General features: G+C 46.3%; 1 protein-coding gene across 1 annotated transcript in view; it reads left to right on the top strand.

Annotated features, from left to right (window-relative positions):
* Nucleotides 1-9,887: 9,887 nt before the first annotated feature.
* The window catches only part of SH3RF2 (SH3 domain containing ring finger 2), a 102,666-nt gene continuing 97,186 nt past the window's right edge, over nucleotides 9,888-15,367 (top strand). Inside the window, exon 1 of the mRNA XM_040999284.1 lies at nucleotides 9,888-10,369. Within this exon, the coding sequence (XP_040855218.1) occupies nucleotides 9,992-10,369 (378 nt within the window). The 5' untranslated portion in view covers nucleotides 9,888-9,991. The remainder of the gene's footprint in view (nucleotides 10,370-15,367) is intronic.

The raw sequence follows: 15,367 nt of genomic DNA, 5'->3' as shown, positions 1-15,367 counted from the left end.
TCTATGTGAGACCCAGAAGAAGCTCCTGGTCCAGTTCCAACCATCACAGTCATTTTAGGAATGAACTAGCTGATGGAGAATCTATCTGTAACACTGCCTTTAAGTTAAATAAATTAAAAAACAAGAGAATTAGCCCTCAGCCTTTCTGCTAGGGGAGAACACAATAAAAAAGCCACTATTGGTGAACAAGACAGGAGACTTTCCCCAGACACCAAATCTGCCGACCCCTTAGCTGGGACTACCCAGACTCCAAAGCTGCAATGTATTTCTACTGTTGATAACTCAGTCCACGTGTTACAGCAATCCAAACACACAAAGATGTGGTACATACTTACTTCATCTCATTTAATTCTCACTCCACTCCTGTGAAGCACTCACTCCAAAACCAGAGAGGGTAAGCAGCTTTCCCAAGCCCTCACAGCCCAGGAAATGGCAGGGTAGAAGTCCTGCTTAGTCTGTCTTTTGAATCCTCAGAGCCTCCTGGGGCACATTTACACCTCCAGCAGGTGCACAAGTCTTTGTGGCAAAGAGACCAGGAGCCAAGGATGAACCCATAAACAGTAGCAAATGGACATGACCCTGTGCCAGGACTGAAAACCCACCTCCCCAGTAACTGTGGGACTTGCAGAGCCTCACCAGTCACCCTAATCTGCTCCTCCCTCCACTCACACATTCCCTCTAAACAAAACAAAAACATTGAATTTTCCTTTTCCACTGTGAGAGGCAAGGACAAGTTCCTACCAAGCTGGACGTGTTCATTCCCCTCCCATTGAGTATTCCCCTACCTTTCTGGGGAAGCAAGGATCTTGGTAGGTAATGATGCCCAAATGGGATGTAATGCCAGTTGGCACCTTAGTAATATTCAGTGAGGATTAGCATAATGTTGTAGATGCCTGTAACTCACTCCCCACACAGAAGACATATGCCCTTGAAACTAGCTAGGGATTTTCCAGCCACCTTCCAGATCGATGTCTTGATTAACTTGCTGGCTGGGTATGAGCTGTCTCTAAAATCAGGCATCACAAGAAGCTGCAAAAATGCAGATATGTTTCCCAGCCATCATTTGATTCTTTTTTTTTAAAAGGAGGATGCTATTTCTTTTAAAGACATCATATTTCCCTCCCTGGGATCATAGATGTAAGGAGACACAATGTCAAAACTTTGAGTAAAAATATTTATTGACATAAATGTATTAGTCTCCAAGTCTAAGGGGAATCCCTGTCACTACCTAGTTTAAAACTTGTCCCTGGCTCACAGTGGCTGCTAGGAAAGAGCTGGGGGCAGCCCACCTGCTCTGTCGAGTATCTCTGTGATCATCAGGTGGTTGCCCATACTATAGCCAGACCCTGGCAAGCTCCCAGGTTGGGCGGAGCACAGAAGGTCCCAGAGCACCCTACTGCTTACCTCTGAATGGTTTTAAGAATTTGTTTTATTGATTTGAAAGACAGAGTGGTGGAAAGAGAAAGAGACAGAGAGATCTTTCAGCTACTGGTTTGATTCCCAAATGGTCATAACAATCAGAGCTGGGCCAGGCTCAAGTCAGCAGTCTGGAACTTCCTTTGGGTCTCCCCTGGGGGTGGCATGACTTATAAGGATACATCAGCAGGGAGCTGGATCAGAAGCTGGGACTTGAACTGGGGCTCTGATACAGGATGCTATATCATAAATGGCAGCTTATAACCTGCTGTGCCACCCTTTGTGTCTTTCCACCTGTTGGGAATCCCCTCTCCATGTCTTCACCTGCCTAACTTTTCCTATTCATTCCTTAAGATCCAGCCCAGGTGCTGTCTCTTCCAGTAAGCCTTCTCTGACCATCCCTGGGAACTTGGAAGGCATTATGCATTGACTTGCATCACAACACTTTCCACAGGGATCCATGGTGGTCTGTTTATTTCTGTATCTCAGCTAAAGCTGGAATTACAGGAAGTATCAAAGTGTCACTGAGGCCTAGCACAGAGCGAGGAGCGTAGTAATTACATGATTCAACAACTGAATGAAAGAAGAAACAATGGCTACCTAGATGTTCATTTTCTCCACAGGCCTGGGTGCACTAAGAAAATGAGGGCTGTGATGGTTGTCGCCCAATACTCTCTCAAGGTGCTTGTACCCCAGAGATTCAAATGGCTGACCAAGGCAGAAGCAACTGGAGACTCCAGAAATCCAAAGCCAGCACATTTTCTAGATGGGCTCATTATCACTGTCAAGATAAACAAGCACAGGAGTGGTCATCAAACTCAAAAGTTCTGGCAACAAAACCAAAGTGAGGACAGTCCCCCGAGGGTGTTCCAGTTTGGAATAGTCTGAAAATTCAGTTTGGTTTAGATGTTCCTAATATAAGGCCAGGTAAGTCAGCAACATGTGTTTGTGGAGGTACTTCAGTTATACAAGAGCATGCTTTGCAGAAACCTCAACATGAAGTTGTGCATAAAGAGTGGAAGTTGCATCCTGCTACAGACCCTTAAGATGACTTCTCCAGAGACACCCACTACCAACAGTACTTTTTAAAAATGATTTATTTTTATTTTTATTGGAAAGTCAGATATACAGAGACAAGGAGAGACAGAGAGGAAGATCTTCCATTCACTGATTTACTTCCCAAGAGGCCACAATAGCTGGAGCTGAGCTGATCTGAAGCCAGGAACCAGGAGCTCTTCCAGGTCTCCCACGTGGGTGCAGGGTCCCAAGGCTTTGGGCCATCTTTGACTGCTTTCCCAGGCCACAAGCAGGGAGCTGGATGGGAAGCAGGGCTGCTGGGATTAAAACTGGTGCCCATATGGGATCCCAGCACATGTAAGGCAAGGACTTTAACCACTAGGTTACCATGCAGGGCCCAACCAAGACTGTTTTAAGTGCTAAAGGGCAATAAACCTGCTAGACAAATCCAACCCACACTTTACCATATAGGATGTGTTTCTAAAATATATAGTTGCTCCAGAATAACAGTCAAGATGAAATTAATGAAGAAATAAACAGACCATCACAAAGCAGCATGCAGTCACATGAATTCCAACTTTCCCTGAAAAGCCTAAGATCTGCTACTCTATGAGCCACAATGAATGGAAGACAAGTAGTGCCAGTTGATTAAAACGGGTATGGTCTCCAAGTTGTCACAGTCCACACCTGGTCTATTTGCAGAATCAGTCTGGCCTCTACGCAGTTGAGTCTGCAATCACTGATGTATATCCATTTAAAAACCTAAAATACTGTGAGTGTTCAGGAGCAATACTCTTGGTCCTCTTAATTCACTTACACCATGTTAGTATATCTGGAAGACTCCGTGATGATGTCTGTAACCAGTCCTCTCCTGATGGATTTTTTAGGTTTGTTCCACTTGTTTCCCACTAAAAATAATGTAACCATGAATGCCTTGCACATACACAATGGTGAGCATTTCTCTTGGATTAATGTCTATATGTAGAACTGTGGAGTAAAGGGAATGCATATTTAAAACTTGGATGAAGAATCTCAAAAATGCTGATGTTCAGTTGGAATTCAAGGCATGGTTAGGTCTAAGCAGAAGGCCAGGAGGCCAGCAGGCCAGGAGGCCAGGAGGCCAGTGAAAGTTGGAGTGGGGCATGGAGAGATTCACTGCCCTCCAGTTGAGCCCTGCTCTTCAGCAAACACACCTCTGCCAACCCAGCTTACTGCCACAACAGTGGTATGTAGAGCCGGACCCAGTGGGACAAATATAATTCTAGTTGGAAAGTTAATTTGCAAATAGAGCATGAAAACAAATCATATAATTTTGACTATCTGCTGGTTCACTTCCCAAATGGCCTCAGTAACTGGAGCTGAGCCAATCAAAAGACAGGAGCCAAGAGTTTCTTCCCTGCCTCATATATGGGTACAGGATTCCAAGTACTTGAGTCATTCCCAGGCCATAAGCAGAGAGCTGGATCAGAAGTGGTGTGGCCAGGACATGAACTGACACCTGCATGGGATGCCAGCACTTTCAGGCTGACTATCAGTCTGTTATGCCACTGCATAAGCCCATTTCTTCATTTGTAAAATAGGAATAATAACAAGGTTATGGTTCTTTCACAGAATCTGGTACAAAATCATGTTAATTTTTTAATTTATTCTGGCAACATGTCCAATTCTACGCTTTCTGAAATTTTTACAAAGTGTAGCAATGCCCAAGACCACACAAGCCCCCCAGAGAGCCATTCTATGAGTTGCAACAGCCAAATCAGAATAAATATGTGCCTCCAAAAAAGAAGCCAAGAGTTGGTCTCAGCTTTAAACTGTCCTTTAGATGCCATGTGATGGATAATGACAGGGCTGGGAAGGGGATAAAAGCTGACCTTTACCAAGCACTTACTCAGTGTCACACTCCAGAAAGCATTTTACAAGCATCCTCTCAGTGCATGCTCACAATGGTCTATGGGGGCAGTGGGTGAGTGCTGTTATTACCAGCTCCTTTGTACAGATGAGAAAACCAAACACAGAGGGCTTTAGTAACTTGCTCCGGGTCCCATTCTTACCTAATACGATAGCACAGACCACTATAATAAGCTAGAAACAATCACAGGAGATTAATGATAGCAGAGACAAAAATAAAAACAGATGCTATCAGCCAATATTTTTGGAGCCCCCTTCTATGCCAGGTGCTACCAACGGTGATTCTCAAACTGGTTCCTTTATAAGAAGTCTGATCACATATTAGTGATTGCATTCTTGAGGATGGGGTTGAAAGCCACTGAGCACACAGGGTCACGGGATTGTTAGTGGCTGATCTGTTTGTGAAGCCTGTCTTCAGATTGCAAGTCCCAAGCCTTCTCCTCAGGAATTCAGCAAGAATTCAAAACACAAATGAGTCATCTTCAAGCCTCAGCAAATATTTATGAAGCACTCACTGATATCAGACCAAAGTGACCAACACAGACATGGTTCCCACATCATGGGACATAGATTCTGTGCAAGAAAAAAACAACTTGCAAGGACGTATGAATGAATGACATGTAATGTGTAAAATTAATACATGATTATCATCATCACAGGGCTCCCGATGAGTGTAATCTACCTGACAAATGTTATTTACAGTTACAGAAAAACAATTCTGATTCTTAAAAGCAAAAAGAAGAAGAGAACATCGGCTGCTTCTGCCTTTTGTGCAATCCTAGAAGTCCTACCTCCCAAGAGACACCTAGGACCCATAAAAGCATGGGGGAAGCACGGAGTTTTGCAATTTTCCCATCTGCATGATCAAAAGTGCAAACTGTGGTTACCCAATGGCTTAGGCAAATTGTCAGCTTTTGCACAGACTTGCTTTGAGTTTAATGAGAATTAAGCTTGTATCCTGTTCAAAACATGTGCAGATTGCATCAGAAAGGAGCAGGAGAACCCAGTTAGGGAAAGGATCAATCGTGGCCCTTTTCTTTGCTGGGGCACTGGATCCACTGGGGATTAACTGGCTGACAGCACTTTTAGAGCTCTGGGATTTTTTTTTTTAAAAGAAGTAAAGACAGAAACACTAAGACTGAGAGCTCCCATCTACTGGTTCACTTTCCAACCAGAGATAGTTTGAGAAGGAAAGGGCACGAGAGAGAAAGAGAAACCCTTTGTTCTTCATTCATTCAATAGATGTCTACTGAGCATTAACCCCAAGCCAGTTACTATGTCAGATATGGGAACTAGAACATAGCAAGACACATTCTATCTGTCTTGGGCTTTATAGTCTGTTGGGAGAATCAGCATTAAATCAAACATTATAACATAATTCCTGAATTATAATAACTATTATGGAAAAGAATAATATGAAAGAACTTCTACCTGTGAGCATGAAGGAAAACTTCTCTGAGAAAGTAGTATTTAAGATCAGATTTGAAAGACAGAGTATATAACGCAAAGGGAGGGAATTTGGTCTGGGGTTAAGTTGCTGGTTAGGAGGCCGGATCTCTCTTATCAGAACACTTGAGTTCAAGCCCTGGCTCCACCTCCAACTCCAGCTTCCTGATAATGTGCCCCTGGGGAGGCAGCTGTGATAGCACAAGTAACCACCCTGCCACCTTGCCACCCTGTGGGAGACCTGATTGACTTTCCAGCTCCTAGCTTTGACTTGGCTTAATTTCCTTCACTGTAGATATTTAGGGAGTGAGCCAGCGAACAAGTACAATCTCTTTCTCTCTCCCTCTTCCCCTCTCTGCCTCTCAAATAAAGTGAATAAATGGATAATTTTTTAAAAGGGCAAAGGGAGGAGGAAGTTAGAAACTAGGAAGTATGTTAGAGGCTGCAAGAAGAACATGAACGAAATATTCTATGGCAGAAAATTAGGGTGGGTGAGAGGAGGTGTGCATATGAGTGAAGACAAGAGAGGCGAGCATAAGATGGATTGCGTAAGACCTAACAGGTCAGTAAAAGGATTGGGGTTTTATCTTCAAGTCACTGGGAACCTACTTGAGTGTTTTAATGAGGGGAATAATATCATCAATTTTTTTAAACAAAATCAAGATATACTACAAATACGATCAGCAGAATCTCATTATCATAATATTAACAAAGAGCACAGCCTGTGATTTCCATTTTAGCATACAAACCGCAGGACTGATTGGGTGGGAACAGTGGGGAACGAGGTGGTCCTGGGTCTGGCAAGATACACAGAGCTCACCTCTTTGTTTGTTGTCAAAGACTAAATATTCATCTGATTTGATGCCAAGGTAGCATTTGGGTAAGCTGGGACAAAATCCTCATTTAAAACTCTTCCTCTTCTTTGAAAGCTTCAAAAGAAAATTTCTGCTCAACAGGAGCCTTGCTTGTGGGTGGCATTGTGGACCACCAGCAAGGCATGGTCTGAGAGATGCCAAAGGACTGCTTTTCTAGTTCATTCCAAGTTTTCTCTAGCCTCCAACAGTGTCTAAAACATGACCAGTGCAGTTGTATCAGGCTGAATTACCAAACCAACTTGGAACTCATCCCCCAGTGCGTCTAGGCTGCCTTCCTGGGGCTGAGTTGTCTTGATCTTATTTATTCAGGTATGAAAGAAGAGTCAAGGTTGTTTGAGACCAGATACTCTGTAGCGATAGGAAGGGCCAGAGACTGAGTAGACATAGAGAGGGATGCGCAAAGGAACCCAACCTCCTGTTCTGACTTCCTGTGGTCTTGTGCTGATCATTGCATCAGCTGATGTATATGCTGATATATGTTGTGTATTCATACAGAGAGACACATGGCATATTAACGGCATGTATATAACTTCATAATGTAACAACTGATCGTTTTGGTATGCAACACACTAGCATGGCATTGGATATACCTTGGTCATGGTGCAGGTAAGGTAATGGTGGCAGTATTAGGTGGACCTTGCTTTGGATCACTAGTTTCTTAATCCTGAGAAAGCTGTAGCAGTTACCTCCATGGGGGTTATTGGGAAGATTTAGTGAGAAACCAGTTTTTTAAATTAACCATTAGTCACTTTACTTGTATGCTTGTTTGTTTGCCAGAGAGAAAGAGAATTTCTCATCCCACTAACTTCCCAAATGCCAGAAATGGGGCAGCTAGAAACTCACTGTAGGTCTCCTACATGGGAACCATCGACGATTGCCTCTGAGGGTGCACAGAGCAGGAAGCTGGATTAGAAGCAGAGCTGGGACTTGAACTCAGGCTCTATACTACAGGACGTGGGTTCCCACGTGCAGGCTAACTATTATGCCAAACGTCTGCCTCCAGCTCATCTAGTAAAAACTTTAGCAGTCATTGATTTGTGGCACACAGCAGAAGCTCCATACGTTTACTGTGATTAAGATGATGTGCATGAGAATCCGTGTGTGTATGTGTGTGTGTGTGAGAAGGCACAGGCATGGGTGTACAAGGGAGATACAGCAAGTGTAAGAGAAAGAGAGGGGAGGGAGAGGAAATTGCTAACCTTGCAGCAGGAGTCCCAGCTCAGGGATGGCCTTGCTAAGGGTGAGGGAACTGTAGGTGGCCCACAGAGAATGGCTCAGCTTTGCCTGCTGGGAAACAGAATAAGGGTCAGGAAACCACCTCAGCCTGTAAGGGCTCCCACAGGCACAGGATCAAGAGCCCAGAAATTGAAAGGTGTGATAATGAACTTCAAAGGGGAAAAACAAAGAGAGAGAGAGAGATCTTCCATCTGCTGGTTTATTCATCACACAGCCTCAGTGGCTGAGGCTGTACAAGGCAGAAGCAAGGAGCAAGAACTCCATTCAGGTCTCCTACGGGAAATACCTGGGCCGTGCTCTGCTGAGTTTCCAAGAACATTTATCAGGGAACCGGATAGGAAGCAGAGCAGCCAAGACACCAACCTGTGGCCATATGGGATGTTGGCACTGTGGCAGGCAGGCAGGAGGATCCAACCTGCAGGGCACTTGTCAAGAGCTGCCTTCCCCAGGTGCCCAGCTTGTCCTTGTTTTCATGGCCATGTCTGATATTTGTCCTTCTTGGGAAATCCTCAAAAAGGGCTCAGAAACATTCACCTTTGACACGTTTCTCATTGGGCAGGTTTTGACTTCCTGGATAGAAAACACGCAAGATGAAAATACAAACTCTGTGAACATGTGGTCTTAAGGACTTGGCTTTTTTTTTTCCCCCCAAAACAGCGTCAACTCACAGGAGGGTGGTGCTGCAGGTAAGGCAGCTGCCTGGCGGTGAAAGCGTTAACAGGGCCGGGTAAGACGATCCCTTGAAGTGAGTAAGACTCTGAGTTGTTAAAGTTTTCAAAGCTGTGACTGCAGCCGCAGCCAGCGGGCTAGAAGGAAGTCACTGGGTTGGTTGGTTGGTCGGAGCGCGTCCCTGCGCCCCAGGAGCAGAGTCCAGCCAGGGTTCCCAGCGCCAGGTGAGTGGTCCCCCTCGCCTTCCCTGGCGCCCGTCCGCCACGCTGACCCCTCCCAGGAGAAGTCCCGAGCCGCCAGCTGAAGCGGCACAGTCTCTCTCTCTCTCTCTCTCTCTCTCTCTCTCTCTCTCTCTCTCTCTCTCTCTCGTCCTCCTCCCCGCGCTACAATCCCTGCTGCCTCCCCCCTCCCTGTGTCACACCTGCCTGTGGACTGCTGGGGCCACTGGCAAGACGACCAAACGTGCCCTCCCGTGTGCCCCCGAGACCCTGTACACTGGAGACTTCTTCAAAGACGACGTCGGAAAGGAAGACTTTTTTTTTTTTTGATCAAGGACTATTTCTAGGCACCCCCTCTCCCCCGATACACACCCTGCAGCCCACACACCCCTACCTGCCTGGCCACCTCTGCCTCGGTTTTCACAGACTGCAGCCACAACCACACTTCTCTCTACTCCATTAGGAGCTGAGTAGCTCAACAGGCTCTGAGGCTAAGACCTCAAGGGAAGCAGAAAGAGAGAGAAGAGGAGAGACTTTCAAGTACCCTGCCCTGTGGTTAAGGTGAAACAAATTTTGCAAATGGAGTTTTAGTAGAAATGGCTTCTATACTTTACTAGAAGGAAATTGGGGTGGGGGTGGTGAGGCTGTATCAGAAAGGAAATGATTCCACGTCCCGGTGAGATTCAGGAAAACCTCCCTGCCTAAACTTATCTGTGTGTGATGCAAGCATGAATGGAGGGGAAAAACGGGAGGCAAAGAAAGCTACACAGAAGCTACCTGTGCGTGTGTGTGCGCTCACGTGTGTGCGTGTGTGTGCGTGTGTGTGCGTGTGTGTGAGTGACCACTTCATGAGACCAATTTGGGCTCCACGGGGAAGCCATGAACAGGCTGTGCCCAATCGTTCCCTCTGATCCTTGCAGCAGGCGGGGAGCTGGAGCTTACACCTGCTCACACTGAATCAGAATGAGTCATTTGGAACTTGGGTGCCGGAACAAAGTGCTTGCGAACTGCCTGGTGAGGCTCTGCCTCCTTGTAGGTGGCTAGACCTCTGCGAGCAGTCATATTGTTTTCCTCTCTCCCGTTCTCCTTCCAACAGGAGAAATCCTGACGTTCCAGACAGCCTCTGCAGCTGGGCCAACCTGGGCTCAGCCGACCCTACCATGTGGACCCTGCTCCTCCACCACAGGTCGGGAGTTTGAAAGTAAAATGGATGACCTGACCTTGCTCGATCTTCTGGAGTGCCCCGTGTGCTTTGAGAAGCTCGATGTCACAGCCAAGGTCCTCCCTTGCCAGCACACCTTCTGCAAGCCATGTCTACAGAGGATTCTCAAGGCGCGCAAAGAGCTGCGCTGCCCCGAGTGCAGGACTCTGGTGTTCTGCAGCATCGAGGCGCTGCCAGCCAACCTGCTGCTCGTGCGCCTCCTGGATGGCGTGCGCTCTGGGCAGAGCCCCCGGAGAGGGAGCTCCTTCCGCAGGCCCAGCCTGCTGACCCTCCAGGACGGCAGGAAAAGCAGGAGCAACTCCAGAGGTCTGCCGGCTAGCCCGTTCCAGTTGGTGCCTGGGGTCAGACTGCACATGGAAGGGGTAAGGAAGTTCTCATTTGTTTGCATCACCCACTGTCAGACTGTGCCATGCATGCTAGAAGCAGGAATCTTTTTCTTGGAGTGAACATTTACCCCGTGCTAAGTTTCTGTAGGCAATGATTGCTTTTATGGAAAAGGCAGTGGAATCCTGAGATTGTTTAATTGAGCTCCGTCTTTTGCTTTGAACTGTTGACGGCATCTCCTAGGTTCTGCTTTCTGCTTGTTCTGAAGGTCACGGGCAAGGAAAACCTGGTAGAGTGTATGTTTTGTCTTTCGCTTCTGTTCTAAGGGCATGGGGAACGTGTGAGGGGTGGGAAAAAGAGGAAAAATAAAACCCATTCCTTATTGCTTTCTGAGGTTTTGCTTTAATTTGATCCAAATGCATCTTCTCACCCTCCTCCCCATCATAAAAAGCAATTACGAAAACGCTCGTTTGTGATCTGTTTGAAGCTGTCAAGGTACTTGATCCTTGAGCTTGTGCAGGGGAAAAGCTTCTCTGTGGGTGGAGTGATTAACCGCAGTTAATAGTTGGACCGTGAAATACAACCGTTGTGTATAGGACACCTGTACATGTGTTTCACTTTACAAAGCAAGTAACATGTGCAACACGTACACATCGGGGCTGCAGTGAAACAGGCCTGGCTGAGCTGCTTGGGAGATCCCTTAGCATTGACTTTAATGTCCGGAAGATGTGGGTGCCCCTGTGTGTGTATGCCTTGAAGACGTGTGCCCTGTCCTTGCGGTGGGATGTTGTGTGGAAAGGGCAAGGCCCCGGCAGGAATGATTTGTCCCCACTGGGGCGGGTATGTCCGAGTGGACATAGAAAGCCAGGATGGCCTGAGTGACTCTGTTTCAGTTCTACAAGTCTTAACCAGAGCAAGCTTGACAGGGGAGTCCCTGTTGTGAAACGCAGAAGTAGATGGGTGTGAGGGTCCAGCTCAGGAACCCCCCATCCCTTCAAGGAGCAGAGGCTTGTGATGTGTATTCGGGACAATTTGCTGAAATCCTTTAAGAGTTCGCCTCTCCTGGAGTCCCTGCACCTTTAAGCCACCCTGGGGGTGGAGGCGCCTGTGAACTTTGGAAGAGAAGAGCGGGAAGAAGCAGGTCCCTGCAGACTTTTTCTGGCTGCTATGCTTGTGCGTGTGAACACATTCCAGACATGGGCTTGGCCAGCCTCTTTGAGTATCTCCGTGAGCCCTGGGTTGGCCATCAATCAGACTGCACAGGCTTGGAAAAGGTGGAGTGGGCGTGGAGCTGCAGACTTGACTCAAATATGCCTTGTTTATAGAGAAAAGGGCTCCATCTCGGGGGTAACAAATCCCCCATGAATTCCTAACACCCAACAACCTCTCTCTTCCCCAGCTCTGCACAAGTCTGACTTGCCTCTCAGTATTGTCACTCACTCAGAAAATGTTACCAGACTGGGAGCAAGCAAGCCCCTTACTGGCCTTCAACATTTCTGCTCAGATTTTCATCTTTTATTTCTATGTGACCGTGTTGCTAAGAAAATGCTAGGAGATGCATCCATGGCTACCAAGATTTTAAACCAAAGAGAAGTTCCAGGGCCCATTTGGAGCATGGAATCAATATGAAGGCCGCTCATATGTAAGAGAGAGCCATTAAGATATTGGGTATCCTTGGAACACTTCCAAGGGATGTGTAACATCAGACTGAGGTGCTAGTGACACGTCTGGGCTTATCATCTGAGCTGCTCTGGCCACATCTTTTCTGAAACACAGAAGGACTCTTGCGTCTGAGCTGTGCCCGAGACAGGACGAGTGCTCTGCTACAGAGCAGAGCCCACCACCTCTCCCACAGTCTCCATTTCCTTCATGTGCCGAGCTTTCCTTTCTTGCTGGATCTCTTCCCCACTGCCCTTTCACCTCTCTGTATGTCCATGTGGCTGTCGTCCTACAGCCTGCCACTTCTGTCCACAATGGCTGAGTGGCTGAGAACAGCTGTACATTGCTCAAATGAGAGTTGAGGATTTCCTGGCTATCACACTCTGTTGTAATAATCATCAAAATCCTCCAAGTTACTTGTCCCCTCTGCCTTGGTCTACCCGATCTAGTCAACAGCTCATAACACTCGGAGTCTACCCGCTCCAGGATAATGTGAAAACAACCTTTGCAGATCCTCACAGGGCCTTGGAAAACATCAGCGAGGCAAAAGCAAAGCCTCATCATTAGCACTGATGTCAACTTGCGGCATGACTTTGGGCAGGCCCCTGAAGTCTGTTGGGTCTCAATTTAAAATTCTGTAAAATGGGGAAATATATTGTAAAAACTGAGAGCCATGATGAGATGTAACTAATTAGTGTTTGCAAAGCACTTTGAGAACCTTAGATGAAAGGCATTTGCAAGATCATGATCGTAGTAAACATTATTATTGACTGTTTATTGTGCCCTGCCATGCATGAGGCATTCTATAAAACACAGGAGTTACAGCCCTTGAAGGAGAGTGTAGCAGGTATTATTATTATTGTACTTGATTCCATGATGAGTCCACGCCAGGGTAAAACTATGTGTAAAGTACTCCCCTAAGAGGGCATAAATCACCTGTTGTCCACAGGGTAGCATTTTGTAAAACACCTCTTGCAGAGGATTCACCGATAACCTGACACTTGGAAAGAGTTTGTTTAACTTCTGTTCATGGGACTTTTAAGCCCAAAGTCGGCTCATCCAGACTCCTTTTAAAAAGAAAGAAAGAAAGAAAGAAAGAAAGAAAGAAAGAAAGAAAGACAGACAGAAAGAAAGAAAGAAAGAAAGAAAGAAAGAAAGAAAGAAAGAAAGAAAGAAAGAAAGAAAGAAAGGAAGGAAGGAAGGAAGGAAGGAAGGAAGGAAGGAAGGAAGGAAGGAAGGAAGGAAGAAAGAAAGAAAGAAAGAAAGAAAGAAAACAAGCTCATCAAGCTCCTTTGTTGGCACCAAGAGGCCTAAAGTGTCTTGTGCCAGCCAACATGTTAGGGTGGAACCCACAGTCACACCTCACGGTGCCAGCCCAAGACAGAAAAACTAGCCCATTGTGCCTACACATTTAAAATCCTCCCAAGCTGATTGTGTAAAAGGAAAACTTGAGAAACAACTGTAAGTTTTTACCATGTGCAATTGTTTCAAACTAGCTGACTCCTGGAAAGTCTCTGGTGGTATAAATCAAATCTTACAGGTCTTTTTTTCCATTCTGAAAAAAATAGTCAAGCCAAGCTTTTGAAAAGAATGGGACTTCCTGCACGGAGGAGCTCTCTTCTGCCTCATCTCATTACACTTTACTAACAATGTTTTTGAATTAGGATGGGCCATGAAGTGGAGACATTCAGAATGTGTAGGCTTGGGTCTGAGAGATGTCAGAATTCAGATCCTGATCCTGCCCCCTCTCAGTAGTTCGGTTAAGTCACTTAAAACCACAGAGCCTCAACCTCTCCATCTGCAAAGTGGTGATAACAGGAATACCCACCTCAGATGGTTGTTGGGAGAAATAAGTGAGGTGATTCACATTAATTAGCACACTGAACAGCTTCTGTTAAGTGCTCAATAAATGTTAGCAGTGATTGCTCTTGGAGTGACTCAACACTTTCTACTCTAAATTGTCCGTCCTCTTTTACCCCCTTCTTACTCGAGGACCATTTGAAGATGGTCCTTAGCTTTTCTGATTTCTGGCTGGTGTGATTTCTTGCCTCAACTGATCCATGGCCATGACTCAAATGTGCTGGGATTCTTCCCAGCATGTGCTGGTTCTGCTCCTCCCTTTCAGCACCCTTCAGAACCTCTGAGTCAGCTTTTTTTTTTTTTTTAAAGATTTATTATTTATTTATTTATTTTTACTGGAAAGAAAGATTTAGCGAGAGAAGGACAGGCAGAGAGAAGGAGAGACAGGAAGCTCTTCCATCCTCTGGTTTACTCCCCAAGTGGCCACAATGGACAAAGCTAAGCTAATCAGAAGCTAAGGAGCTTCTTCCAGGTCTCCCACATGGGTGCAGGGTCCCAAGGCTTTGGGCCATTCATTGTCTTCTGCTTCCCCAGGCCACAAGCAGGGAGCTGGAAGGGAAGTGGAGCATCCAAGACTAGAACTGGCACCCATATGAGACGATGCAGGTGCTTGCAGAGGATGAGCCAGTTGAGTTGCCATGTCAACTCCTCTGAGTCAGTTCTATGAGAAAACTCCCTAATAATTCTACTTCCTCAAATACCAAGTTCTTAGGAAAATCATCCAGAGGAGAACCTGCTGCGCTTGTTCAACACCGTCAATGTTTCATTAACTACTCTATTTGTTCTTTCTCTCTGCCTCTCACTCTATTCCCCAACACAAATGCTTCCACCCCGGTCTTGCAGGGCAGGACTTTCTCCTTTCATTGCTAAGCTTCAAACCAATCACACACATTTCTGTCTTCCTTGCCCCATATCAGTGAGGACATACCTGCCACCTCCAGTCCCCAGACCAGGTGACTTTGTCCTAGAAACATTTTCAGCAGGTGTTGTAAGCCAGTGAGGGGCTGAAAAATGAGGTCGGAAATGCACATCAGGGAGTTGGGGTGGGGCAGAAACCAGAGGCAGCCCCTTCCTAGGTCCCTGAGCCTGCATTCTGTGCCCCAGCTGTGATGTAGATAGTGGTTATGCTAAACTCGGAAGAGGATTAGAATCATCCAGGCCCCTGAAAACAGCAGGCAGGTCCCACCTGGGACAGCAGGGCTAAATACAGCAGGTGGAGGGAGACATAAAGGGAGACTGCGGTTGAGAAGTTAGGAATTACAGATGGTTCCCTGACTGCCACCATGTGCAGATGCTGTTAAAAAACCATAAGCCCCCAAATTGGCACTTCCCCCAGCCTCCTTCTGCTCCCCTTTCCTAATTATCCCCTTCCCTTTGCTGTGTATTGTATGGTGTGTGCTGGGACTCAGTCATTTGGCAGCTATGAAGCCTTAGGCAAGGTGTTGGACTACCATAGTCCTCAGTTTCCTTATTTGTACCATAATGACGTACATAGATTGTAAGGTAAATGAGATAAT

Source organism: Ochotona curzoniae, unplaced genomic scaffold, assembly GCF_017591425.1.
Source record: "Ochotona curzoniae isolate NIBS_2020 unplaced genomic scaffold, NIBS_Ocur_1.0 contig_1, whole genome shotgun sequence".
NCBI classification, from domain to species: Eukaryota; Metazoa; Chordata; class Mammalia; order Lagomorpha; family Ochotonidae; genus Ochotona; species Ochotona curzoniae.
Note: the sequence above shows the minus strand (reverse complement) of the source record. Positions and strands in the feature narration are given on the sequence as shown.